The 26,032-nt window shown below is 42.1% G+C and overlaps 1 protein-coding gene across 2 annotated transcripts in view; it reads left to right on the top strand.

Moving 5' to 3' along the window:
* CDK14 (cyclin dependent kinase 14) overlaps window positions 1–26,032 on the top strand; it is a 786,329-nt gene that overhangs the window by 639,369 nt on the left and 120,928 nt on the right. For both annotated transcript variants that reach the window (XM_082258252.1, XM_082258251.1), the window contains exon 14: window positions 3,875–4,016. In XM_082258252.1, coding sequence (XP_082114378.1) covers window positions 3,875–3,987 — 113 coding nt within the window. In that variant the 3' untranslated portion in view covers window positions 3,988–4,016. The remainder of the gene's footprint in view (window positions 1–3,874; window positions 4,017–26,032) is intronic.

Here is a 26,032-nt window from a genome sequence, read left to right as displayed (position 1 = left end):
GGGAGGATTTTCCCATCCCCCTCGAATGTGTGGATAGGGGAAACGGTTGGATTTGTCGTTCATCCCACTGGTTGAAAAAAAAAAAAAAACTTACGGATGTATGGGCCGCTTAAGAAAGGCTTTCCTCTCATCTCTTGCTGTTCCTTGAGAGAGGAAAGGTAACAGAGAATCCAACTATACAAAAATTGGCAGGGGTATAAAGTATCAGTAAATCCGTCTTCCTATATAGGTTGGAAAGACGAACACAAAATAATCCATCCCTAAATCGCAATATTCCACGTAGGATAAATACTTCCTTTTTCTCTTCTTCCACCATACACAGCGGATTGGAGCATTTGCAGTCATGTGACTATCGCTGCCATACAAAGATTATTCTCTACTGTCCTAATATATATTCTCAGATTGATTTCTTTTGAACTATAATTGCCACCACCTGTAAATTAAAACAATGTCTTAAAGTGATTGTAAACCATCACCTTGTAAAACAACTAGTAGTGCACCGAAATTAAAATTTCAGTCCCGATACTGAAAATTCAGGATGTACTTGGCTGAAAGCGAAACCTAAAGAAAAAAAAAAAACATATCATATATATATATATATATATATATATATATATATATATCAGTGGCGGCTGGTGCTACATGGGCCGGGGGGCGGCAGACGGACCGCACCATACCCCCCCCCCCCCCCCCAGGACCACAGCGGGACAGGGGACAGGGCAGGACAGAGGATAGGACCCCTCCCCGCTCACTCACCCTGCCTGGATATCTGCAGCAGCAGGCGGCGGTGGCTTCGGCTTCTTCCTCCTGTCTTCTGCGTCTCCTCCCTCCTCCTCCATGCCCAATGGCATGGCTTCTCCTTTCGGCCAATCGGGAAACGAGTTTCAAGGCCTGCTTCCTGATGGGCCAAGATTAGGATCCATGTGACAATAGCGAATTTTCACACAACTGGCACCCCGAGCCCACCCTGTTTGTTAGCCTATTAGAGCCTCTGGCTCTAATCGCATTGCTAAAAAAAAAAAAAAGCCCTATTAAATTCCATGCATCTGGCCCCCAGCATGTAGATTAAGGGGTTGGGCGCATGGATGGGGGGGGCGGAGACCACAATGCACCAGCCGCCACTGATATATATATATATATAGATATATATATATATATATATATATATAGATATATAGATATTTATAAATAAATGTATTATATTCAACTTTTTTATTAATTTCATGAATTTAAATGAATTTGATTTTTTTGTCGGCCATTATTGGCACCTTTTAAAAGCAGTGTAAAAAATTTTGCTTGCTGCATTTTTGGTGCATATTTGGCAGACCGCACCAAAAACGCACCTCCTCCTTGAAATGCATTGAAAATGCAGCAAGAACTCATCAAAAATGCACATGTGTTGTGTATTTGATGCATTTTTGTGTCACATGACCTATGAAAAACACAACATAAGCAAGGTAAAACCGCAGCAAAATCCCAGGTGTTTTCCGCAGCCATTATCGCCACTTTTAAAATCTTTATTTTCAGACGATAATTTTCGGTGGCCAAGATTTCAGTGCATCACTAAAAACAGCCCATTCAGTTTAAAATGAAAGGCAAAACATTTGTGTATAGATTGAGTTTATATATATATAAAATCTAAATACCTTTTTTTCCCCTTTTTTTTTTAAAAAGTGATCACATTCCGTCTGTTCTCAGCTGCATAACAACTCGGGGAGGAGAATTAGCAGCACACTAATCTTCCCAGTGAATGGCTGTACAGGGGGTGTCAGGACAAGCCTGATCATTGGAGGAGAGCAGACAGAGTTCCCAATAAAGCTAAAGAACTGACCATGCTGTGCTCTAATGCCTAGTGTTGTCAGTTTTAATAGGAAAGCAGAGGGACTGGCATGAAGAGCAGTTTTCTCACACAAAGGAAGCAATACAAAGAGAACAGGATACATTTTCATACAAGTACATGCTACAGTAGGCTCACATCAGGAATATGAAATGTTGGTTTGCTTAATCTTTTATGAAGTTCTATGTCATGCGGTTATGCTGAAATTGTTCGGGAGACAGATATAGGCAAAAAATGACAGTGCTGTATATAGGTGTATCCAAATAAATACTTTTACAATCCTTTAGTCCCGGTTCACACTATAGTGATGATAGACATCACATGTGATTCGGAACGCACTGCTCTGAAAACCACATGCGATGTCTGTGCGATGCAAATTCAGCCACACAGATTGTATGGCTAAATTCATATCGGATTCGGACACAACACGCATGGGACCCTTTTTTGGGTCCGCAGCAGAATCTGATCACATTGTGGTTCACACCAATGCGATTCGATTCATGTCAGAACTGACAGTTTGCACTGCGATATGATAACTGATCTGGGGGTGTCGTTAACTTTGTATTGACACCCCCAGCGATTCGCATATGGCAGTGTGAACTGCCTGCGATTTGAATGTGATGCGGGGACCCGCAGTGGATTTACAGGGTTCCTGCATCGCATGTGTGTGAACCGGCACTCAAAGTGCTTAAATCATAAATCCTACTGTGTGAAAGAAAAATTATTACTTAGGCCCCTTTCACACTAGTGCGACTTGTCCCGCGATTTTGGACCGCAAAATCGCATGACAAGTCGTTTTCCATTATTTTCAATGAGCCCCATTCATATCAGTGCGTTTTGAAGTCGCACCGACTTCAAAGTAGTTCCTGCACTACTTTGGCACGATTTTAATGCGTTTTGAGGTATATAGCCCTGAGCCATTGCTCAAAATCGTGTCAAAATCGCGGTAAAATTGCGTTGCATAAGTGTGAAAGGGGCCTAAATTGATATTGTATCCAAAAAAAAAAAAAAAAGAAACAATGTTTTGCTTTTTCTGAATGTGTAAAAAAAGTGTTCTGGTGCTTTAATAAATACCCACATATGAATGTGTTAAACTAATTCAGCGAACCTATAACAAATTTAACAGAAAAATGTTACAATGTTTCAAGGAAATATCCACAAGTGCATACATCAATCATTAGGCCCCTTTCACACAGGCGGACCGTTCAGATCCACCTGTCAGTTTTTTTGGCGGATCTGAACGGATGCCCTATGCATCTCTATGGGGCATCAGATGTCAGTGGAGACATGTCTGCTGACATCCAATCCGATCCGTCAGAACTATTTATGTGCAAAAATAATAAATAAAAAAAATCGGAAAAAAATGAAAGCGCCCTGTCCTCGTTAGCTCGCGCGCAGAAGCGACCGTATGCAGAAGTCCCACCCCCATATGTAAACGGTATTCAAACCGCACATGTGAGCAATAATTTGAGCACTAGACCTCCTCTGTAACTCTAAGCTGGTAACCTGTAGAAATGTTTAAAGTGTAGCCTATGGGGATTTTAAGTACCAAAGTTTGTCGCCATTCCGCGAGAGTGTACAATTTTGAAGCATGACATGTTGGGTATATATTACGCGCAATATTATCTTTCACATTATGGAAAAAAAATTTGGCTAACTTTAGTGTTTTCTTATATTTTATTAAAAAAAGTGAACTTTTTCCAAAAACAAAATGCGTTTGGAAGATCGCTGCGCAAATACGGTGTGATAAAAAATATTGCAACAATCTCCATTTTATTCTCTAGGATCTCTGCTAAAAAATATATAAAATGTTTGGGGGTTCTAAGCAGTTTTCTAGCAAAAAAAAAAAAAAAATGATTTTAGCTTGTAAACACCAAGTGGCAAAAATAGGCCCAGTCTTAAAGTGGTTAAAGTGACCTAAGCATTAACTATTGATGATGGCACCATGTTAGCGCAGCATTGATGTCACCACTGTGCTGTATTTGTCACAACTGTTGAAGAGAAAGTTTTGATTTTCTGTATCCCATCTCTCCTCAGTGTCTTCCATTTTTACCGTACCGAATGTGAAGTTGCAGCCAGAAGCCGGAGAGAGCCTACGGGTGTTTGGGAAAAACAATAGTTTCAAAAGTCTCTCCAACAGCAAGCACTGATAATGTATTGCATTGTACATGGAAGCCAGGTAAGTACTGGGGGGTGTTCTTATTATGGGAATAATTACTTCTGTTACTGAAAAAATATATAATAGTCTCCATTTTTACAGTGTTATTTTACTATTACTTAAAGTGGTTTTGAACCCAAAAGCATACATTTATTACATTGCAGTTTACCAATTCTTGGATGTTGATGGCTGCATTCGTTTTCTTTCTTAGGCTTTTTTCCTTTTATTTTCATCTGGTGATCTGGCCAGCTGTTTTTCAACAGAACAAACTTTCCTGCAATAAGAGTGTTGAGACAATCCATTTACCACTGACAGAAGTGCTTACAATGATCAGCTTGTATTTGTTTATATACAGTGCTTTTAAAGTATTAGCTGGAGCTTGGCTTCTATTTGTTCGTGTATCTTAATCTGCTAGTACATCTAACACTCCCCTCCCCTCTTACAGTGGTCACATGATTGGAAGCCTGCCCCATTGTAGGCGGTGTTGGCTCAGTCAGTGTACTGGGAGGGTCTCTGATGGGGGGTAAACAGATGTAAAGGGGTCTTGGATAAAGGGGACTTGGATGTAAGGTGGACTTATCAGAGTACTCAGAGGCTCTGATGGGACCCTGATGTAAGGGGGGGGGGGGGGGCGGTGGAGGAGACTCTGATGAGACCCTGATGTAAAGGTGGGGGGGGAGGAGACTCTGATGGGACCCTAATGTAAAGGTGGAGGGGGTGGAGGAGACTCTGATGGGTTCAAGTTTATTTGGAATCTCTGTGCTTTTTTTACTGAAGTTTTTTAAAAGGTCTAAACCATATAAAGCGAATTACAAAAAACAACTCCAAGTAAAACCTATTTATTCATATTTTACTTGCTCCTTTATAACACAGATTTTTCTTTGGCCCAAGAAAATTTGTAAAATATGCAATGTGGTCCTGAATTGGGAAGTTTGGATATCCCTGGTCTATATTGTACGTTACATACTCCTGATTCCACCACTCTTATAGCTAAGTGTTTTTCAACTATTTTAATGAAGGTCTTCTTTAACCCCTTGGGGCCGACGTAACAGAAATATGCGGCCCCAGTGGACTGTTTTACTTTTCTTTGTGGTCGCATATTTGCGTATCTCCCTTTATGCTGAGAGCACGCCGCACGCCACACCCCCAGCACAGAGACTGGGCTCCTACCGAGAGCCCGAGCCCTATTCTAACGTTCGGGACACAGAACATCCGATTCCGGGTCACCTGATTGCTGTGATAGCATCGAATAGGCTACCACAGTGATCAGTCACTATAAAGCCTGCCCCCGCGTTTTCTGTCTCTGTGAATGGACGAGAGAGATACATTCTATCTTTCTATGTCCTTGCAGAGAGAGAAAAAAAATAGAAAAAAAAATAATAATAAAAAAACTTTTTTTTTTTAAATACCTAGTTTAGGGTTTGATCTAGGTCCGTGCCAGGGTTAGTGTTTAGGTCATGGTCAAAGGTCAGGGTCAGTATTTTTTGGGACAGGATTTTATTTTTATTTTTCTAATTGATATCAGTGTGATTTAGGTAGGATAAAAAAAGCAAAATGCGCGCTACTGATTCTGGGCTGTACTACGGGTAAAAACAACAACTAACCTACACATATGTGGTATCACTGCAATCGCCAGGAGCAGGAGAATTTATTATATTGGTTTCTTCTTTGGTGGTAAGTTATAGTAGTAGCAAAAAATATACCACTAAATTTTAAAAAATGTTATTTTTACTTTTTTGGGCCAGTTTTCCTTTAAAAAACCATCAGGAGATATCCATTACCGTTTACCACCAAATGAATGCCCAATTTGTCCTGAAAAAATAAGGTATAATTCACCTGGATACACAAAGCAGTTGTGATGATAAGTTCGGTTTTACTAACACATGTCAAAATTGCAACATTGGGCTTAGGCATTAAGATTTGTTTTGCCCTTAGACGCAAAGGGGTTAAGGAAGACTCAGATAAAGTGTTTGTCTATATTCTGTGTGGACGTAGAGCTTTTTTTGCTTCAAAGGTATCACTTTAACCAGCCTTTCCCAACCTTTTTAATATAGAGGAATCAAAACTTTCTAAACAAAGGGCCAGTTTACTGTCCTTTTATGCTTTAGGGGGGCCAGACTGTGGCCGGTGTAAATAAGGAATGCCCTGCCATCAATGGGAGTAAGAAATACCCCATCATCAGTTTCAATGGGAGAAATGGGAAATAGTGCCCCATTGTTGGTGTCATTGGAAGGAATGGTGCCTTATCATTAGCGTCAGTAGAATGAATAGTGTTCCAAGGGCCAGATAAAGGCAAGCAAAGGGCCACCGTTTGGGAACCACAGATAAGGAGAGAATTCCCTCACTTTGTAGAAGGTTCCTCTCACTTCTTGGTTCATATCCATGAAAGGATTGAAGAGAAATCTCCAATAGGACATACGGCAAAAAAAATTAACCAACAGGGGTTTTAACCTTTCCTTACTCAACACAGAAGTCAACAAAGAAAAGAGTGTTGACCGTCTATACACTTTCAGCAAAAAGTTTTTGTTGGAGTTGGAACATTACGGGCATGTAAAAAGTTGAAAAGTGTCGCAGAAAAGAGTTCTAGAGAGAGGAAAGAGAAAAATTCAGAAGGAGAGTGTCAGGGACACAGCTAAAATGAAGAGAAGGCTGTATGTTGAGAGGACTTAAGCCAGCCATATATTATACAATTCAACCTCGGGTTGAAGGAAAGAAAATAATTTCATTCCCCATCAACACTGACTGAACAAAATCGCTCACGCTGTGCTAAAGTATTTTGGCAATGGGGGGTTTCCCAGACATCAGTATACAATGATCACTCCTGGCAGGTATAGCCGCTGGTATTGATCACACAAAAAAAAAACACAGGCTGGTCGCACTGAAGTTGACCTATGGGTATAACCAGCCTGTCCATAGACAAATCGAAATTTGGCAGCTTCCCGCTGAGCTGGCTAAACTTCAATCCGTCTATGGCCAGCCTTAGACTTTTATCTGGAAATGGAGGGAGGTTGGTATTAGAAGTTTGAATTGTGTACTGTATGATTGTCCAGGAAGGGACTCCTGAAAAGAAATAACATTGGAGAAGTAAAGCCAGAAGTTGATGAGCCAAATGGAAGATGGGCTGTAGTATTAGAATTTAAAAGAGAAGCATTGGTTTGGTTTTTATTTTTGAATCATACTTGCCTTGACAGATGCAGCATTTGTCCGATGCTGCATCTGTCCCCCGCCTGCTCTAACAAAAGAACCGAGCGATCAAACGCTGAAGATTGCACCGTTCTCAAAGCTCCCTGAGCAGAGAACTGTTGACTGTCAGCCACTGCTGTCTGCTTTGCCCCCCCCCCCCACTCACTGGAGTGCTGGGCTGTGGAGGGGGTGGGAGCGGCTGGTTTAGTCTCTCAGTGGCTCGCTGAGAGGCTGAGCTGGGTGCTGGTCCAGGCACGTGGGTGGATCCCTACTTCAGTGTTGCGATCTTGCCCAAGCCTGGACCAGCCCTGTAATGTGGCAGCCCGCTGTATGCTGAAAACGGGTCACAGGAGTGCAGAAATAACTGTACTCCTGATCCACAGCAGAAGTACAGCCAAATGAGCTTTGGCTGTACATCTCCTTTACATTTCTTGAAATAAAGCCAAACAAGGCACATTGTGGCTGTAGAGGCTGTACTGTATATACTGAGATCACTACATGGGGGAGAGATACACATTGTGCCTAAATGGAGTATAGAACTTTCCTCTACTAAGATAGGTTTTGAGTAGATATTTGATTTGAAGCCCCATTCGTTTTCTTGCTATCCCATCTAACAGTACCTAGACATAGATACATACTGTATGCTCTTTATTGCTCCATCACAACTCTCTGTCAAATCCCTAGATAGCAGCTGCGAAAACTCTATGTATAAATTGACTTTACCTGACCTGCTCTTAGTGTTGGTAGTACTGTAAAGTGGCTGTGACTTACTTCATCTCTCTTTCTCTGTTGTGTATGCAAACTAAGTTTTTGAAGTTTTTTAGCAGTTCAGGACCCTGTTGAGTATATTTCATCCTATTCCTGTCCCTGTAATAGCAGTACAAGAAATAAGGGGAGATGTAGACAATAAAAATAGTAGTTTGAATGATGTTCTGACCCCTCCTGCTTTGTCCAAAAAAAATGTCTGGAGATGTATCTAAAACCAAGAACAAAATAACAAAATGTTAGTTTATTGCATCTTACCAGTCCTTGGATGTAGCGGTTGCATGAGTTTTACTTTTAGGCCCCTTTCACACGGGCCTGATCCATTTTGACAGACTCTGCTTGCTCAGCAGGGAACGGCTCGGTTGAGTCCCGCTCTCCTCTATGCGAAGGATCCGATCCGACCTGCTGGACAGATGGCAAACGTATCGCCATATGTCTGTTTTCAGCGGATCTTTTCGGATCAGATGCCAGGCGGGTGTCAGCGGGCACATGTCCACTGAAATACGCCTCCCCATAGAGATCAATGGGTGGTCCGATCAAGTCCGCCTGAAAAACAGACAGGCCGATCAGACCGGTCCGATCCTGTGAAAGGGGCCTTAGAATGTATTTTCCTTTATTTTCACCTGGTGATTCTGCCAGTCACACTGTCCCTAATCAAGGGCGACCACACTCATTCACTGCAGCATTATCACCCTAAAACAGGAGGTGTGTTAGGACGACAACCCTTACCCCCCATAACCTACAGTGGGTGTCCTGTAGTCCACAGAGGTGAATTTCCAGCCTCCCGGATTTCTGGAAGTAGCAACATTAGGTAGCAACAAAAAGAGTTCTCAAATAGATATAGCAAAACCTTTTCAATTGCATATTTAACAGGTCAGAATGGAGGAAGTGTGAGTTTGTTTACATGAGCTTTGCTTTGAAGAGTGCTCCACATTTGGATCGCTCTTTACAGAGCATTATACTGGTAATGGGGAGGTGTTGTTGGTCCTTCTCACCTCGTTTAACTCCTTGATGCCCGTACTTGTGGTCACAATCGTGTGCATTGCATGCTGTTGCAGGGTGGTTGCAGTGTTCCTATTTGTTTAAAAGCAAATTCATTCCTGCCAAGGGTGTGAGCAAAGCATGGCGACCGTGGAACGTGTACAGCCCTGGCCACTACCTCCGCTGCAGCTAAAGAGTGGTGGTGGTGGGGGGCACGATAAAACCATGGTTCAACCATGAGATTTTACCACCTCCCAGCCGCTAGTGTGGCCGAGTCCTTAGGGTTCGCATTTTTTAAGGTAAAATTATAATATTTAAGTGCAATAAATTATTAAAATACAATATTGATGCAATATACTGTATGTGCTCACTGAAAAAAAAAATATCTTTCCTTTGATAATATCCTGAAACTTTTACATGTTTTTTACAAATGTTCTGGAAACCCCACTACATAAATCAGTTTGTTTAATGTTTAATAATGGAATCTTTGTTTTATAATTCCAAATAAATGTAAAAATCTATAATCTAATATTATTTCCCCCCCCCCAAAAAATTATTTTCTCTTTTAATACATTGAACCCGAAATAAAAAAAAAAAAATCCTGCACTTTTAAAGTAAAGCATGAATGATTTTAATTTGTACAGTGGTTCGGAATTTACAGTTTTTGTGATGACTCGCTGATAGGCGAGACAAATTTCACCTCCTCGGGGCGAAATAGAGCTGATAAAAATAATTTAAATATTTGCTTTTGGCGATTTTCACCAAAGGGGTGGAATTTAAATACAGCAATGTGACTGAAATATTAACAAGGTCATTTGCATAAAATTGATTTCAATTACTGCACAGAGAACTGGGGCTAAAGATGATGCAAATTACCAATGCAAATGATGGCACTTGCAACACAGATGTGAGAAACGGTAAGGAATAACTGCCGGAAAACAAAGTGGTGATGAGCGTCATTTGTGTTTTAAATTGTTATTGGGAGAGAAGCTCACTTTTTTTTTCCATTTACTTCTCATTCTAAAGCAACACTGTTGCAAACATGAAAGTTGGAATAAAATAAGTACCTGTAAAGGAGGAGGTAAAAATGTGCCTGTTTAGTGCTGCCTAACACCCCTAAAAACAATTGTTTCTTGAATATGGAGAAAAAATTCCAAACGGGATAGACGATCGAGGAAGGGACGTTGTGATACCAAGAAAATATATTGGGAAATACGGATTCAGAAAAATATATAAAAGATATAAAATATTATTGATACAAGATGAAAAAAAAATCTATATGCTGCAAAGCATCATAGAATCAATATATTGGTACAAAGAATAAAAATACAAACAATCACATAAGATTTGAACAATCACTTGATATACAGCATGATATACGAACTCCAAAACTCCTAAGTGTTTCAACCGAAGGTCTTCTTCTGGGGGTATTTATCCAGAGTTTTAACCGTATATTATCAAGGAATGTAGAAAGAAAAAAGAAGAAAAAATTATCTTTAAAAACTGTTGCAGCTGGCATTCAATGATCCATGAGGAGACACCCAGGCACCAAAGTCCTTCAATTGAAACGCGTAGGAGTTTTGGAGTCCATATATCATGTTGTACATCAAGTGATTGTTCAAATCTTATGTGATTGTTTGTATTTTTATTCTTTGTACCAATATATTGATTCTATGATGCTTTGCAGCATATAGATTTTTTTATCTTGTATCAATAACATTTTGTATCTTTTATATATATATTTCTAAATCCGTATTTCCCAATATATTTCTTGGTATCGCAACGTCCCTTCCCCGGTCGTCTATCCCGTTTGGGATTTTTTCTAAATTTTTAACCCTTTGGGATAGATAGCACATGTTGTTAATATAGACTGGAACGGAGCAATCCTTCCTTAATTGTTTCTCGAAATCTCTACAAAGCCAAAGCCAGTATCCCATGTCTATCTTAAGTGGCCATGGTGGACCTTTTTTTTTTTTTTTTGGGGGGTGGGGGGTTCAAAGCTTTATTGAACCATTATTTTATAATACACATAAAAAGATCTTACACCAAAAAATCTTCTTTAACTTCATGAGCAAACTCAATAACACACTTTGAGCCTACTTGCCATTCAGACTTCGAGCATAGACCTTTGCGTCCCCAGACCATTAGCCATTAATGTAAGCAAACGCCCAAAAAAAGGGAGAGGAGGGAGAGGGAAAAGAAACGAGAACAAAAAAACACAATAAAAAGAGGGGGAGGGCCCCCTTCCCCACAGACTTTCCATATCTCGGTTCCCCATGGTCAAATATGGTGGAAAGCTAGGTCACAGGTAGAATCTCACAACATCCGAGATACAAAAATCCATCTAAGCCTCCCATTTGGTGATAAATTGATGATATTTCTCCTGTCCATAGTGCACTTATTAATTCTTCATGCCGACCCCTATGTCAATACAGAATACAGTGATGTGGGGGTCAGCAGGAAAAACTGCAAAATTGAGAATTCTGGAGATTTTGGTTGCCGCAAAGACTTTGGGGGAGGAATCCTCTTCACTGGAGTTGGTGTTTAATGACGCAGGTAGTGGGAGAGGTAAGAATTGTATTATCTATTTGTCCTGGTGACTATTGTCACTGGAATAGAAAATTATAGGAAATCCAAACATTTTACAAAGTTGTTGATGTTCTTGAAACAGAGGGCGAGGGGAAATCTTCCAATGGGGACACCTGTTCTGGTGACAACTCTCTGGATATTTTCCCTAACTTTGCTCACTTTGGAGAGATTATTCTTTATACTGTGTCTTTGGGGCAGGAAGTAGAGTGAAAATCTGCACAGATGACAAAGTAGTCCTAACCATTCACTAATTTATCAAAAACTAAAAACAAAATGTTTTTCTCTTACATACATTTTAGGTATAATCTTGGCATGGATGTGCATGTTTTATTATTCACTTGTATTCTCTCTGTCAGAGCAGAAATATCAGGCTGTAAAGTCAGCCATAGATCGCTTGATTCCCCTATCAACACAGTCAGTATGGGGGAATCAATTTGGAAATATTGCTAGAAAAAAAACGTTGTAATGTTGGACTTTACTGATACCAAGAGAGGAACGGGCACATCTTTAATAGCATAAAATTTATTACAAAAAGTATAAGAAAACATTCAAAAAATCATGTATGTATGCTCTCATTTGACGACATTCACCATCTAATAGAACAAAAACACATCTTCGCTATATGTTCCAAAAGGTCAACGCGTTTTGCATTTTGTTGCTCCTCAGGACCTCAATATCTTGGCAGCAAAGAGATTTGGCGTATCAACCTTCAAGCATTGCACAAAGATGATGGTATACCATACAGTGCGGACTGAATATATTGTATGGTGCGGCAAAGTGACACATATGGCATATACATATCCAGCCTTAGTTGTAGACGGCGTTGGAGGAGTAGTGTGACAAGTATAGAAAGATCTTGTTTAAATGTCCATTCCTCAAACAAGACAGACCAACCTGTGTTTCCACAGAATCACTAACAATTCCTAATAGGGAACCAGCCAATCCTCCTGCTATATCTTGAAAAGTAGGAGTATTCCTCCAGTATGCCAGGACAGAATGTTAATCCATCAAACAGCCCACAACGCTTGTATTCCACTATCAACCATCAATGAAACATTTGTCGCAGATGCTCATTACCTGGCGACCTCTGGTTTCAGTACTTTGAGACCTGGATTTAGAACACATCAGAAGGGTGAAGCCCACCCATTGTGTGACAAAAGTGAATGAATGTTCACTATTGTCACACCGACTCTCCTCCAAGCCAATCAGGAAGAGGGTTGTTAGACCCCTTTCCTGATTGGCCAAAAGGAGAAGCGATCTTACTGGCCAGTGGCCAGGAAGAGGCAGAAGCGAAGAGACACGGCTGAAGGAGGACAGCCGCTCACGGCTCAGCCATCCAGCACTCTCCGGCTCGGACGGGAGGAAGAGGTAAGGAGGCAGACTATGGGGGGAGGAACGTGTCACCTGCTGATGGAAGGATGGATGGAGGGACCGACCGAGGGGGGGGGGAGTTGGGGGTGCGCGCATTGGCGAATTACCGAGCACCAGCCGCCACTGCAATGGGGCAATGATGATTCATTGAGGCAATGATAATTCCTGCAAAAATAATTCTTTCATATTACGATAATTTACTGGGGGGGGGGAGGAGAGGGCCAAGTATCTTTAAAGCTGAGTTCCAGCCTGTATTAAAAAAATTCAAAGTCAGCAGCTATGAATACTGTAGCTGCTGACTGTTGATTTAAGGACATTTACCTGTCCAAGGAGCCCATGATATCCGCATTCAAAGCCGACCCGTCCATCGGCTCCGGGTTCAGGTGCCGGCATCCTTACTAAGGGAAACAGAAAGTAAAGTGTGTAAAAAGTAAACTGTGTAGTTCCAGTTTGCCCATTTGTTTTGATGTGGAATAAATTTTACTCCAATTTTTGATTTACATCGGAGTGCGGTCATTTTCTTCTTGCTTCAAGTGATTCTGGATCAACGGATCCGACCAGCACCTGACACCCAGCCCACCTGGAGCGGTCTTTTTCTCCCTTGAAACAGAAAGTAAAGCCTTGCGGCTTCGCAGCCTGTTTCCTACTGTGCATGCGCAAGTTGCGGTGCACTTTCTGAATTGTCCTGCTGTCTTCTGGGAACTGTGTGTGTCTCCCAGAAGGCAGCAGGGGAAAGGAGGAGGGACTGCAAATGACATAGGTCGCCGCGGCGTCCTTACACAGAAGTGGGAGGGGGTACCTGTTTTTGACAGGTATCTGCTCCCCCCGAAAGGGGCCAAATGTGGCACTGGAGAGGGGGGGGGGGGAAGCAGATAAGTGGAGCTTCAACTTTTGGGTGGAACTCTGCTTTAAGCCTATGCAGAAGAATTTGATAACTGTACACGATCTCAGTGAATGTATATATGCTTGGGACAAACATAGATCTATACTCAACAAAATAGGTAAATATTCATGCTTCTGTGCATCTATGTGTATGCAATTCCTAACAAGGAACTTCTTATTTGCTCTCTTTTGGACAGTTAAAGCTGAATTGTAGGTATGTTTCTTTTTTTTTTTTTTTTGGGTCTGGCTTGTGATGTCACTACCCCACCTCTCTACCTTGTCCACTCAGAGAATGCTTTAAATTCATTGAGAAAAGGCAGAGTTCTCTTAATAGAGCCAGTGCCCATCAAGTGACCTCCTGTGGTCATTAAAGAGCTACTTGGCATAGGACTGCAGTGCCTATTACAGTGGCTTTCAGCTTCCACAAATCAGCCACGTTCTGTAATTAAAGGGATAACATTTTGGGAAATATGCATATACTGCAGAAATGTAAATTGCAATGTAATGCCTTAGCATACTCTTTAATTAGGATGCTCCAAGAAGTGCCTATTTATGGCATTCTGGTGATCTCCAATAATATTTACCGATGTGCAGTTGTACCTTATGATGCTGGGTAGTTCTCCTTACTGTATGGCCGTATAGTGTCATGCCATCATTGGTGATTAGATTACATATTATTATCTTATGACGTTAGGTAGTAATTCATACTGTATGGCTGTATAGGGGTTTATTTACTAAAGCTAGAGAGAGCAAAATGAGTCACTTTTCTGTAGAGAAACCACTTAGCTTCCAGGTTTTATTGCTAAAGCTTAGGTTAGAAGCTGTTTCTCTGCAGAATTAGGACTAGCCCTCTCTAGCTTTAGTAAATTATAGTGCCATGCCATCCTAGGTAAGGGGATTACATGTTATCTTATGATGCCGGGTAGTTCTCCATACTTAATGGCTGTGGAGTGTCATGCCATCATTGGTGAAGGGATTACATATTATCTTATGATGCTGGGTAGTTCTCCATACTATATGGTCGTATAGTGTCATGCCATCTTAGGTGAAGGGATTACATATTATCTTATGATGCTGGGTAGTTCTCCATACTGTATGGACGTAGAGTGTCATGCCATCATTGGTGAAGGGATTACATATTATCTTATGATGCTGGGTAGTTCTCCTCCATACTGTATGGCCGTGGAGTGTCATGCCATCATTGGTGAAGGGATTACATATTATCTTATGATGCTGGGTAGTTCTCCATACTGTATGGCTGTGGAGTGTCATGCCATCATTGGTGAAGGGATTACATATTATTTTATGATGCTGGGTAGTTCTCCATACTGTATGGCCGTATAGTGTCAAGCCATCATTGGTGAAGGGATTACATATTATCTTATGATGCTGGGTAGTTCTCCATACTGTATGGCCGTGGAGTGTCATGCCATCATTGGTGAAGGGATTACATATTATCTTATGATGCTGGGTAGTTCTCCTCCATACTGTATGGCCGTGGAGTGTCATGCCATCATTGGTGAAGGGATTACATATTATCTTATGATGCTGGGTAGTTCTCCATACTGTATGGCTGTGGAGTGTCATGCCATCATTGGTGAAGGGATTACATATTATCTTATGATGCTGGGTAGTTCTCCATACTATATGGTCGTATAGTGTCATGCCATCTTAGGTGAAGGGATTACATATTATCTTATGATGCTGGGTAGTTCTCCATACTGTATGGACGTAGAGTGTCATGCCATCATTGGTGAAGGGATTACATATTATCTTATGATGCTGGGTAGTTCTCCTCCATACTGTATGGCCGTGGAGTGTCATGCCATCATTGGTGAAGGGATTACATATTATCTTATGATGCTGGGTAGTTCTCCATACTGTATGGCTGTGGAGTGTCATGCCATCATTGGTGAAGGGATTACATATTATTTTATGATGCTGGGTAGTTCTCCATACTGTATGGCCGTATAGTGTCAAGCCATCATTGGTGAAGGGATTACATATTATCTTATGATGCTGGGTAGTTCTCCATACTGTATGGCCGTATAGTGTCAAGCCATCATTGGTGAAGGGATTACATATTATCTTATGATGCTGGGTAGTTCTCCATACTGTATGGCCGTATAGTGTCATGCCATCCTTGGTGAAGGGATTACATATTATTTTATGAAGCTGGGTGGTTCTCCATACTGTATGACGGTATAGTGTCATGCCATCATTGGTGAAGGGATTACATATTATTTTATGATGCTGGGTAGTTCTCCATACTGTATGGCCGTAGAGTGTCATGCCATCATTGGTAAAGGGATTACATATTATCTTATGATGCTGGGTAGCTCTCCATACTGTATGGCTGTGGAGTGTCATGCCATCATTGGTGAAGGGATTACATATTATCTTATGATGCTGGGTAGTTCTCCATACTGTATGGCTGTGGAGTGTCATGCCATCATTGGTGAAGGGATTACATATTATCTTATGATGCTGAGTAGTTCTCCATACTGTATGGCCGTATAATGTCATGCCATCTTAGGTGAAGGGATTACATATTATTTTATGAAGCTGGGTGGTTCTCCATACTGTATGACGGTATAGTGTCATGCCATCATTGGTGAAGGGATTACATATTATTTTATGATGCTGGGTAGTTCTCCATACTGTATGGCCGTAGAGTGTCATGCCATCATTGGTAAAGGGATTACAAATTATCTTATGATGCTGGGTAGTTCTTCATACTGTATGGCTGTAGAGTGTCATGCCATCATTGGTGAAGGGATTACATGTTGTTTTATGAAGCTGGGTAGTTCTTCATACTGTATGGCTGTAGAGTGTCATGCCATCATTGGTGAAGGGATTATTTCCTCTAACTTTTAGAACAATTTTCCACAGTTTCGTAGTTCCTAGATCAACCGCATAGTACTAATACCAGCCTTGGAATTCCTTTTTTTCGATTGTACTTTATTAATTTTGAAGGCTTTTGATGTTTATTTTGTTTGTCTGTTTCTTTGTACAAGAGATGGATTACAGCATGTCCTATGTGCACCACGATACATTATTGATACATGAACAGCAGCCATGTCCCAGTAGACGGTCCCTGAGCTTTTCTAACAGAATGTCTTATCATGAAAGACACTTGTTTGAGGTGAAGTGTCTGCATGACATTAGAATGCACATCACATTATATAAATATGACATGCACATCAGAGGAAGTTCTGAACTGCTGCCTTTATGGGACTCCCAACAGGCCTTCCACAACCTTCCGGAAATGGCAGGATATCCCACGTGGCCCCTCGGGCCCATTCACATCTAAGCTTTCCTGTGCATTTTTTTGCTTCAGCACATTTGAGCTGCCCTTTGTCAGGAATAGATCCATTCACACGGAGGTCTGCCTGCTGTGTGGCATTTGGGCATGTTTCCAAACTGTGGCTTGCAGCAGTTTAGGTAAGCTTTGTATAGCATCCATTGATAGGTGTCCTAAAAGGCACAGAATACTTTTTCACTACAACAATTGTTACATTTGCTACAAACATTTTAGGACAGATTTAAAGTAGCTCTTGCAAAATAAATAAATAAAGAAGTACTCCTTTCACTACGTGTGCTGCCAGATTTTACTGTATTGAAGAGATACCTGGTCCTGAAGAATCTTAAAACAGAATTTCACCCACACATCCATGTTTGCACCATCCGCTTCATAGCTGCAAGTTAAAACCACATTGGAAGTTTTTTTGTTTCTTTTTTCGGCTTAAATTACCTTGTTTCCATGGGGTAATCTGTTTTCTTTCTGTTTACAACTGCAGTGGCGAGGTACAGCATTTCTCCAATCAGATCATACCCTCCACCTCCCCCACTGCCTTCTGGGACCTGTGTGTGTCCTAGTAGACGATGGGACCATTCAGAAAGCGCTGCGCAACTCCTACATCCGCAGTAGGAAATTGGCTGTGAAGCCTGTAGGCTTCACTGCCGGTTTTCCTTACTAGTAATGCCGGCACCTGCACCCGAAGTCAATTGACGGAATGACTTTGGGTACTAACATTGCAGGCTCCCTGGACAGGTAAGTGATTGGTAAGTGTCCTTATATTACAGGTCAGCAGCTACAGTATTTGTAGCTGCTGATTTTTAATTTTTTTTTTTCCCCCAGGCTTGAACTCTGGTTTAAAGTGTTTGTTACCCCAATGTTTCATATTCCTAAAATGTGCCTGCTGTACCATGTTCTTGTGTGAAAAAGTATCCTTTTCTCTTTGTATTGCTACCTTTGTTTGAAATCCGCTTTCCTAATTAAAAACTGACACACTTGGCAGGAAAGCACAGCGTGGTCAGTTTTGTAGTTGTGCTGGGAACTCGGCCTGCTCTCCTCCAATGATCAGACTTGTCTTGACACACCTCCCCTGCACAGCCTGTCACTGGGAAGCTCAGTGTGCTGCTCAGCTGCCTCCCCCCCCCCCCCCACCCCTCCGCTCTTATGCAGCTGAGAACAGAGAGAACGTGATAACTTATAAAAGAGGGAAGAAAGGTATTTATTATGTATTTTTTTAATGTCTATACAAAAATGTTTTGCCTTTCATTTCTATTTAAACTGAATGGGTTGTTTTGCAAGGTGATTGTTTACAATCACTTTAAGATTCCAGCACTTCCAGGCATGATGATCTTATCTCACTATGGATTCTTTGCTTCCTCCCGCTGATCTCTATTTTATTACAGGACACAGCAGTGGAGCAGAGGCTGGGAAGGTTCTCAGTGGAGGACACTTGGAAGTATGTGAGATGCAGAAAATCAGTAGTGCAGGCAGAGGGACAGAGGGGAAGCATAACTTCTCTACCTCCCATGTTTTTTTCTCTTGTAGTTCTGCATTTTCACATACTCACCTGCACAGCAAATCCAGCATTTCCTGCTGTGATCCACTGATACATCGGTCCTGTCTTCATCTTAGTCCTCTTTGAAACCTCCCAACTTTCTGAGATGAGAACAAGGGACACCTATTAGCAAAATTATGTAGGAACACCCCCTGCTACCTCCTTAACCACCTCCCACCCGGGCCATTGTAGATATACGGCCGGGTGGGAGTCTCGTCCTTCTGAATGGACTTTCCGGAACGTCCTTCAGAAGGAGAGAGATCGCGCCGCCGCGGGCGCGCGCAGCGGCGCGATCTCGATGTGCCTGTGTCCCTAGGACACAGAGCAACAAGACTCGGTAGGAGGGCCCTGTGATTGGCCCTCCTGATCACATGACGGCTATGTCCAATCACAGCCGTCATGTAATGTCAATACAGCCGTTGTAACGGCTTCGATCTCTTCTCCTCCTGACAGATCCTGTCAGTGAGGAGAAGATCAGAGGATCGATTCTGCAGCCGGGGTGATCAGTGAGAATTTCTGATTACTCACTGATCACAAGGGGGGTCTGTGCTGGTAATCAGATGATTGATTACCAGTGCAGCCCTGGGGGGAGGGGGTGCCACTAGAGCCACCAGGGATGACCACCAGGGATGCCCACCATGGCCACCAGGGATGGCAAACAGGGCTCAGAGAGCCTGCCAGTGGTGCCCCCTATCAGTGCTGCCCACCAATGCCATCTATCAGTGCTGCCCACCAGTGCCCGTTATTGCCATCTATCAGTGCCGCCCACCAGTGCCCATTATTGCCCACCAGTGCTGCCTATCAGTGCCCATCAGTGCCCCTCATCAGTGCCGATCAGTCCCGCCCATCAGTGCCACCTATCAGTGCCCATCAGTGCCGCCTATCAGTGCCCATCAGTGCCCATCAGTGCCGCCGATCAGTCCCCATCAGTGCTGCCTATCAGTGCCCATCAGCGCTGCCTATCAGTGCCCACCAATGCTGCGTATCAGTGCTATCTATCAGTGCCACATATCAGTGCCCATCAGTGCTGCATATCAGTGCTACCTATCAGTGCCCATCAGTGCTGCATATCAGTGCCACCCCATTAGTGCCACCCCATCGGTGCCACCCCATCAGTGTCTCCTCATCAGTGCCTGTCAGTGCGGCGTCATCAGTGCTCATCAGTGCAGGAAAAAACGTATTTATTTACAAAATTTTATAACCTAAACAAAAAAACTTTTTTTTTTTTTCAAACTTATCGGTCTTTTTTTATTTGTGCACCAAAAAATAAAAAACCTGGCGGTGTTCAAATACCACCAAAAGAAAGCTCTATTTGTGGGGAAAAAAATGACACAAATTTGGTTTAGGTACAGCGTCGCATGACCGCGCAATTGTCATTCAAATTGCAACAGCGCTAAAAGCTGAAAATTGGTCTGGGAAGGAAGGGGGTTTAAGTGCCCAGTATTGAGGTAGTTAAAGGACAATTGTACAAAAAAAGAATTTTTTAACCAGTTTCCGACCACCCACCGCAGATACACTGCGGCAGGGCGGCTCGGCTGCGTAATCAAGCATGCGGCCTCTGCGGTGATTAGACACAGCGGGAGGCAGGCTGCGGGAGGAGCGGCTGCGATTGCCGCCGGCCTCCTGCGATCGGAAGAGAAACTGACAGAAGACCCACCTCCTTATGTAAACTAGGCTTTTTCTGTCACACAGGCAGAGAGAGATCAGGAGTTTCAGCTAAGCTACAACCCTGATCTCTCTGTGTCTGTCACAGAGCCCTTCCCCCCCCCCACACAGTCAGTGAGCATTGTTAGGCATACATTAACCCCTCTGATCACCCCCCGTATTAACCCCTTCCCTGCCAGTGTCATTTATACAGTAACAGTGCATATTTTTTTGATCACTGTATTAATTTCACTGGTTGGTCCCCAAAAAGTGTCAACAATGTCAGTTAGGGGTCCGATCTGTCTGCCGCAATGTTGCAGTCCCGCTAAAAATCACTGATCGCCGCCATTACTAATAAAAACAAAAAATGAATGAAAAGTCCAAAAATCTATCCTGTAGTTTGTAAACGCTATCACTTTTACGCAAACCAATTAAAATTTGCTTTTTGGGATTTTTTTTTTTAACCAAAAATATGTAGCAGAATACAAATTGGCCTAAACTGATAAAAAATTTTGATTTTTAAAAATTTTTTATTGGGAATGTTTTATAGCAGTATGTAAAAAATATTGTGTTTTTTTTCCAAAATTGTCGCTCTTTTTTTGTTTTTAGCGCAAAATCTAAAAACTGCAGAGGTGATCAAATACCACCAAAGGAAATATGTGGGAATACAATTACATCAGTTGTATTTGGGTACAGTGTAGCACGACAGTGCAATTTTTCGTTAAGGTAACGCAGTGCCGAATTGCAAAAGGTCACTAAGGGGGTAAAACCTTACAGAGCTGAAGTGGTTAAACAAGTCCATTTTTTTTTTTTTTTTACCAATACTATTCCTTTAAATTGGCTTTTGAAATTTGTAGCAATTTAGAAATTGGATGAAAGGTTTAGCACTGGGAAACACTTTTTGAAAGATAAATAGTGCATTTTATATACAACTATATAGATGTGGGACAAATGAGGAGTAAAGAGGGACAGAAGGACTTTGTTCCAAATCAGGGACAGTCCCTCGAAATCAGGGATAGTTGGGAGCTATGCTCTTCAGTTGGCTGCCTTGCTGGGTACGATGATGAACTGAGCCCACCTTCCTGGTGGATGTGATGTAAAGCTGCCCACAGATGGGTAGTTTTTTTTTTTTTTTTTTCAATCAGCCAGCGGAACTATAGGCAAAACTTTTTTTTTTTTTTTTCATTTTGGATAGAGTAAGGGACTGTTATAACCCCAATAAGATTTATTTTTGCCGAATATGTCCCATTGAGGAGATTTCCCTTCACTTCCTGTGCATAGCCAATCAGGAAGTGAGAGGAAATGCCTGCAAATTAAGGGAATCCCTTGGGGATCCCCAGATCAACAGAACTAGTGTCCCCATTAGAAGATTTCTCCTCTATTACTTTTCTGGGGGCAACCCAAAATTTGGGGTTTTATTTTACTTTCAATGATAATGATAAACAGGACAAATAGAGAGGGTGAATTATCCTAATAGGGACACAGACAGCAATAAAAACTGACAGGTGTTCTGATCCCTCTCCACTCTATCCAAAACTTAAAAAAAAAGTTTTGCCTTTACTGTGTTCTTTTTATAGGAGTTTAATGTTTTTGGGAAGTGAAAGAGTGTTTTTAAAGTGTTAGTCCAGTGGATCACTGACCTTCCATTATAATGAAGGGAAATGGTGGTTGCCCAGGATGAGTATGACACAGTAAAGAACCTCAAGAGCTCATGTGGCATTGAGCAGGCTGCTTATTGATGATCTTAGTTGAGCAGGGTCAGGTGTGTGACTTGTTTTGGATTATAATGAAACCCACTAAGTTTAAGTCCATGGAAATGGTCCTTATATCTCATTGTTTTTATGGTGCTTTTTGTTGTTATGGTATACAAATTATATTCATTTTTTTTTAGGTTTAGGATCTCGGTAGGAATGTGCCTATGGTTGACTTTAAGGATTAGGGGCTAGGCTAAGGTTTAGTTTATGACCAAAAGTTATAAAGAGGTCAGGTTGAGGTTTAGGCTTGATTAGTGTGTTTATTTTGTTTTAATGGGGTAGGGTTATTGGTTTAGATTGAAGTTCAGGATTAGGTTGATGTTATGGAAGGAGAAGAGGTTTAGGGCTAGGGGTTGGATTCAGGTTAGGTAAAATTTGTTATTGTAGTGTATCCCTGCCCCCTTGATGGTGGCTGGGTTTCTCACCTTTTCGGGTCCCCTGGGTTACCGATAGCAACTGCATGCAGAATCTTAACACTTTCCTGTTTCAGTCAATGATCAGTCTAGGGGTTGTTGTATTTGTTCTTTTAGTTTAGATGGGGATGGGAGAAGGGAAGAGTAGGATACTCCAACACTTGAACTATTCACAATGCCGAGGACTTCTATCTGAGAATGCGTAAAGGTCGCAGCTTCATCCTGCCACTGGATGAATATAAAGTAAAGTTCTTTAGCACTTATCTTCAGGGCACCCGCCTAGTGCCCCCTTTCTATCCACCAGCTGACACCCATCCTCTGATTACTCCGGAGTGGCCCCCTTCCTGGTCAGGCCCTTAGACATGATAACCTGTACTCACGATACTGTTTTTTAGGTTCTCCAGTGTCTCAACTCCTCTTAGTCAGCTCTCTTGGACTTCTGGGTTCAGCTCCACACTTTTGGCTCACCAGGCTGACTGCCTGTGACCACACAACACCTACTGCAGACGAGTAGTCACCCACCACCCTCCTTCTGGAACTCTGCTCACCAGCCAAAGACCTTGAGCACATGTGCTCCTGGCTTTTTATACTACATCCCACAATGCACGAGACAGCAGTCTTGTGCCAATCATTGGGGCTGTATCAAAGCCTGCGTGTCCATTGGTCAGGTTTCCACCACTGTCCAATGTGCCTCCCCATTGGACCAGTGGGGACACTCCCCCAGACCACATGAATCACACACTGAGCACATTGAGCAGACCTAACTCACAGATCCTGCTCTCTGTTAAGCAGAGAGAATATAGAATTTACCTGCTGCTCCTCTGATAGGCAGACAGAGCCAAAAACTATACTCACTCTCTAGCACCTACCTAGGAGGCTGCTACACTAGAAAACTGCTTGAGGACGGTGCTTTCTTTAATGTGTAATTTTGAAAGCAGAATTTTGAACCATTTAACTCTTTTTCCACCCCAGATACAACAATGATATTTATTAAGGAGTGTTAAATAAGTGCACTTTCATTATAAATATAAAATGATATGTCGTGGTTCTCTTCAAGTTTGCTTTATGCTTGGGCAGGAGCTTGCAGTTTTGAAAATCACTCATTTGTAGTCCACATCTGGATAGGAAATGGAAGGCGTTGATCAATGAAACAATGAGAAATCCAAAGGGATGGAAAGGCAGATGGCTAGCAGTTTGTTGTTTTTTTAAGTGTGGCATCTTTGACATCCCTGTGGCAGATTGAGGACTGTAAGCATGCGCCTCTAGATAGTTTCCATGGGATGCTTTCTTTCTTGTATTTGAGGGCATCTACAGACAGCAATTCACAACATCAACTAGGACATTTACCCTGGAACAATGTTGAAGATCTCAGCAGAATGCTCCTATGACAATAGGAAAAATCAAAGAAGATGAAAAGCAATATCTGTAAATGCTTGATTTTCCTGGATATAGTAAAGGATCCATGGTGTGTTGAAATGCATATATTTCAAAAAGAGAAATCTTAAATTTTGTTGGGGCCCATTGATGTAGGAATATGGACTCCAGTTACCATAACCTATCAACGATGAGGTCCCTGACTTGCTGTTTTTTAGGCAAACTGGGGTCTGACCAGTGAAGCACAGTAGGGCCCACGTGACCCATTGAATGTTTTCATCTGTATTTGCAGCTCCCCCTCCCCCATCCCAATAAAAAAAAAAGTCTTCTGTGTGTGGCAGCCTCCCCAGCACCCCTAATATTCACCTGAGCCCCCTCTTTGTCCAGCGATGTCCACGAGTCCCTCAGCCGCCCTGTGACTCTCCCTCCTGATTGGCTGATATACAGCCACAGCACCATTGGCTCTCACGGCTGTCAATCTAAGTCAGTGAGCCAATCGGGAAAGAGAGGGGGCAGGGCTGAATGGACACACGTAGCTGCAGCTTGGCTCGGTTGCTCCCCTAGCAAGCTTCTTGCTGTGGGGGGCACTTGATAGGAGGACGAGGCCAGAAGCAAGAATGAGGGACCCGATAGAGGAGGATCGGGGCTGCTCTGTACAAAACCAACTGCACAGAGGAGGTAAAGATAACATTTATTATTTTTATAGAAAAAAAGAGACTTTACAATCACTTGAAGTATTTACCTTATGACTTACTCCGCCTTCTTTGCTATTCAATGCTCCCAAACAGAGCACCTTGAGGCACTGGTTGTACAGCTGGGAAAAAGCCTGTGGGAGAGAGAAATGAGGGAAGTATTTCACACTATTCCTATCCCAATGAGCAAGGCCCACTGCAAGGTGAATTTTTCACTATAGCTGGGGTTCAGCTCGTAAGTAGACCCAGATCCAATTCCTAAAATCGTATATAAACTTTAACATGTAAATACAAAAGCTGTTCTCAATCTTTTTATGAGAATGGAGAGCAGCGCCATCTAAGTGCAGTAGAAAATATGCGTTTAATAACAACAAAGGCAAAGGCAAACTCACAGGATGGGCATGATAAACTGGTATGTAAAGGGTTTATCCACTCCAATGTGAGGACGAGCAGCAGGGATCGGGGAATCTTCGCTGGTTCCGGCTGTGCTGGTGGCTCCCCGGGTACGCGGTGTCCCTCAGAGAAGAGCCGCTGACTTCACTTCCGGGTAAAGGGCAGAGTGGGAGGTGTGCATGTTTGAAGCATGCGTGCTTCTTCCTCAGGCATCTTTTATACTGCACTTAGATGGCGCTGCTCTCCTTTCTCTTTTGTTGTACATTTCCACAGAGTTCCTTCTAGCTCTTATCAGAGCCTGCAGCCTTCTACAGCCAGTATTTCACCTTTGTCCAACAATCAGCCAATGCTAGTGTAGCACCCTCCTAGATAGGTGCTAGAAAGTGAGTATAGATTTTGGCTCTGTCTGCCTATCAGAGGAGCAACAGGTCAATTCTATATTGCTTTCTGCTTACCAGAGAGCAGGATCTGTGAGTTAGGTCTGCTCCATGTGCTCATTGTGTGATTCATTGGGTCTAGGAGCACATGTAATCCTTTAATTGCCCCTGATGTTAACCCCTTCACTGCCAGTGTCAGCACAGTGGCAGTGCATATTTTTTAGCACTGATCAGTGTATTGGTGTCACTGGCCCCAAAATGTCGCAGTCCCACTAAAAAACCCTGCTCCCTGCCAGTACTAGTAAAAACAATAGAAAAATAAAAATTCCATAAAACTAGCCCATAATTTGTAGACTCGAAGCTCATGTACTTATTTGAGCGTTGGGCGTTTTGCTTAAAACGTCAAAACGCTCAGATGTGAAAAGGGGCCATTGAAATGAATAGGATTTGTCTTGTTGGGCGTTTTGAGAGCTGATCCTAGAGCAGAAAAACGCCCCAAAACGCCTACATGTGAACGGAGCCTTAAAGTACCAACAGTTTTGTCTTGACATGCACTTAATTACTGTATGACAGACACACACAAACTTCAGAACAAAGCATATATGACTATGTTAATTTGAACTTTTATTACATATAGTATGTAATGTCTTTCTTGAAATATGGACTGAATATAGAAAGTTTATAATTTAGTTCATGCTTTCCTGACCAGGGTTCAGTGAAACCCTATGGTTCCTCAACAATGATCAATTTCTGACTCTGAGATAAC

The sequence above is a fragment of the Pelophylax lessonae genome (genome assembly GCF_965119305.1).
Source record: "Pelophylax lessonae genome assembly, chromosome: 5".
NCBI lineage: Eukaryota > Metazoa > Chordata > Amphibia > Anura > Ranidae > Pelophylax > Pelophylax lessonae.
Note: the sequence above shows the minus strand (reverse complement) of the source record. Positions and strands in the feature narration are given on the sequence as shown.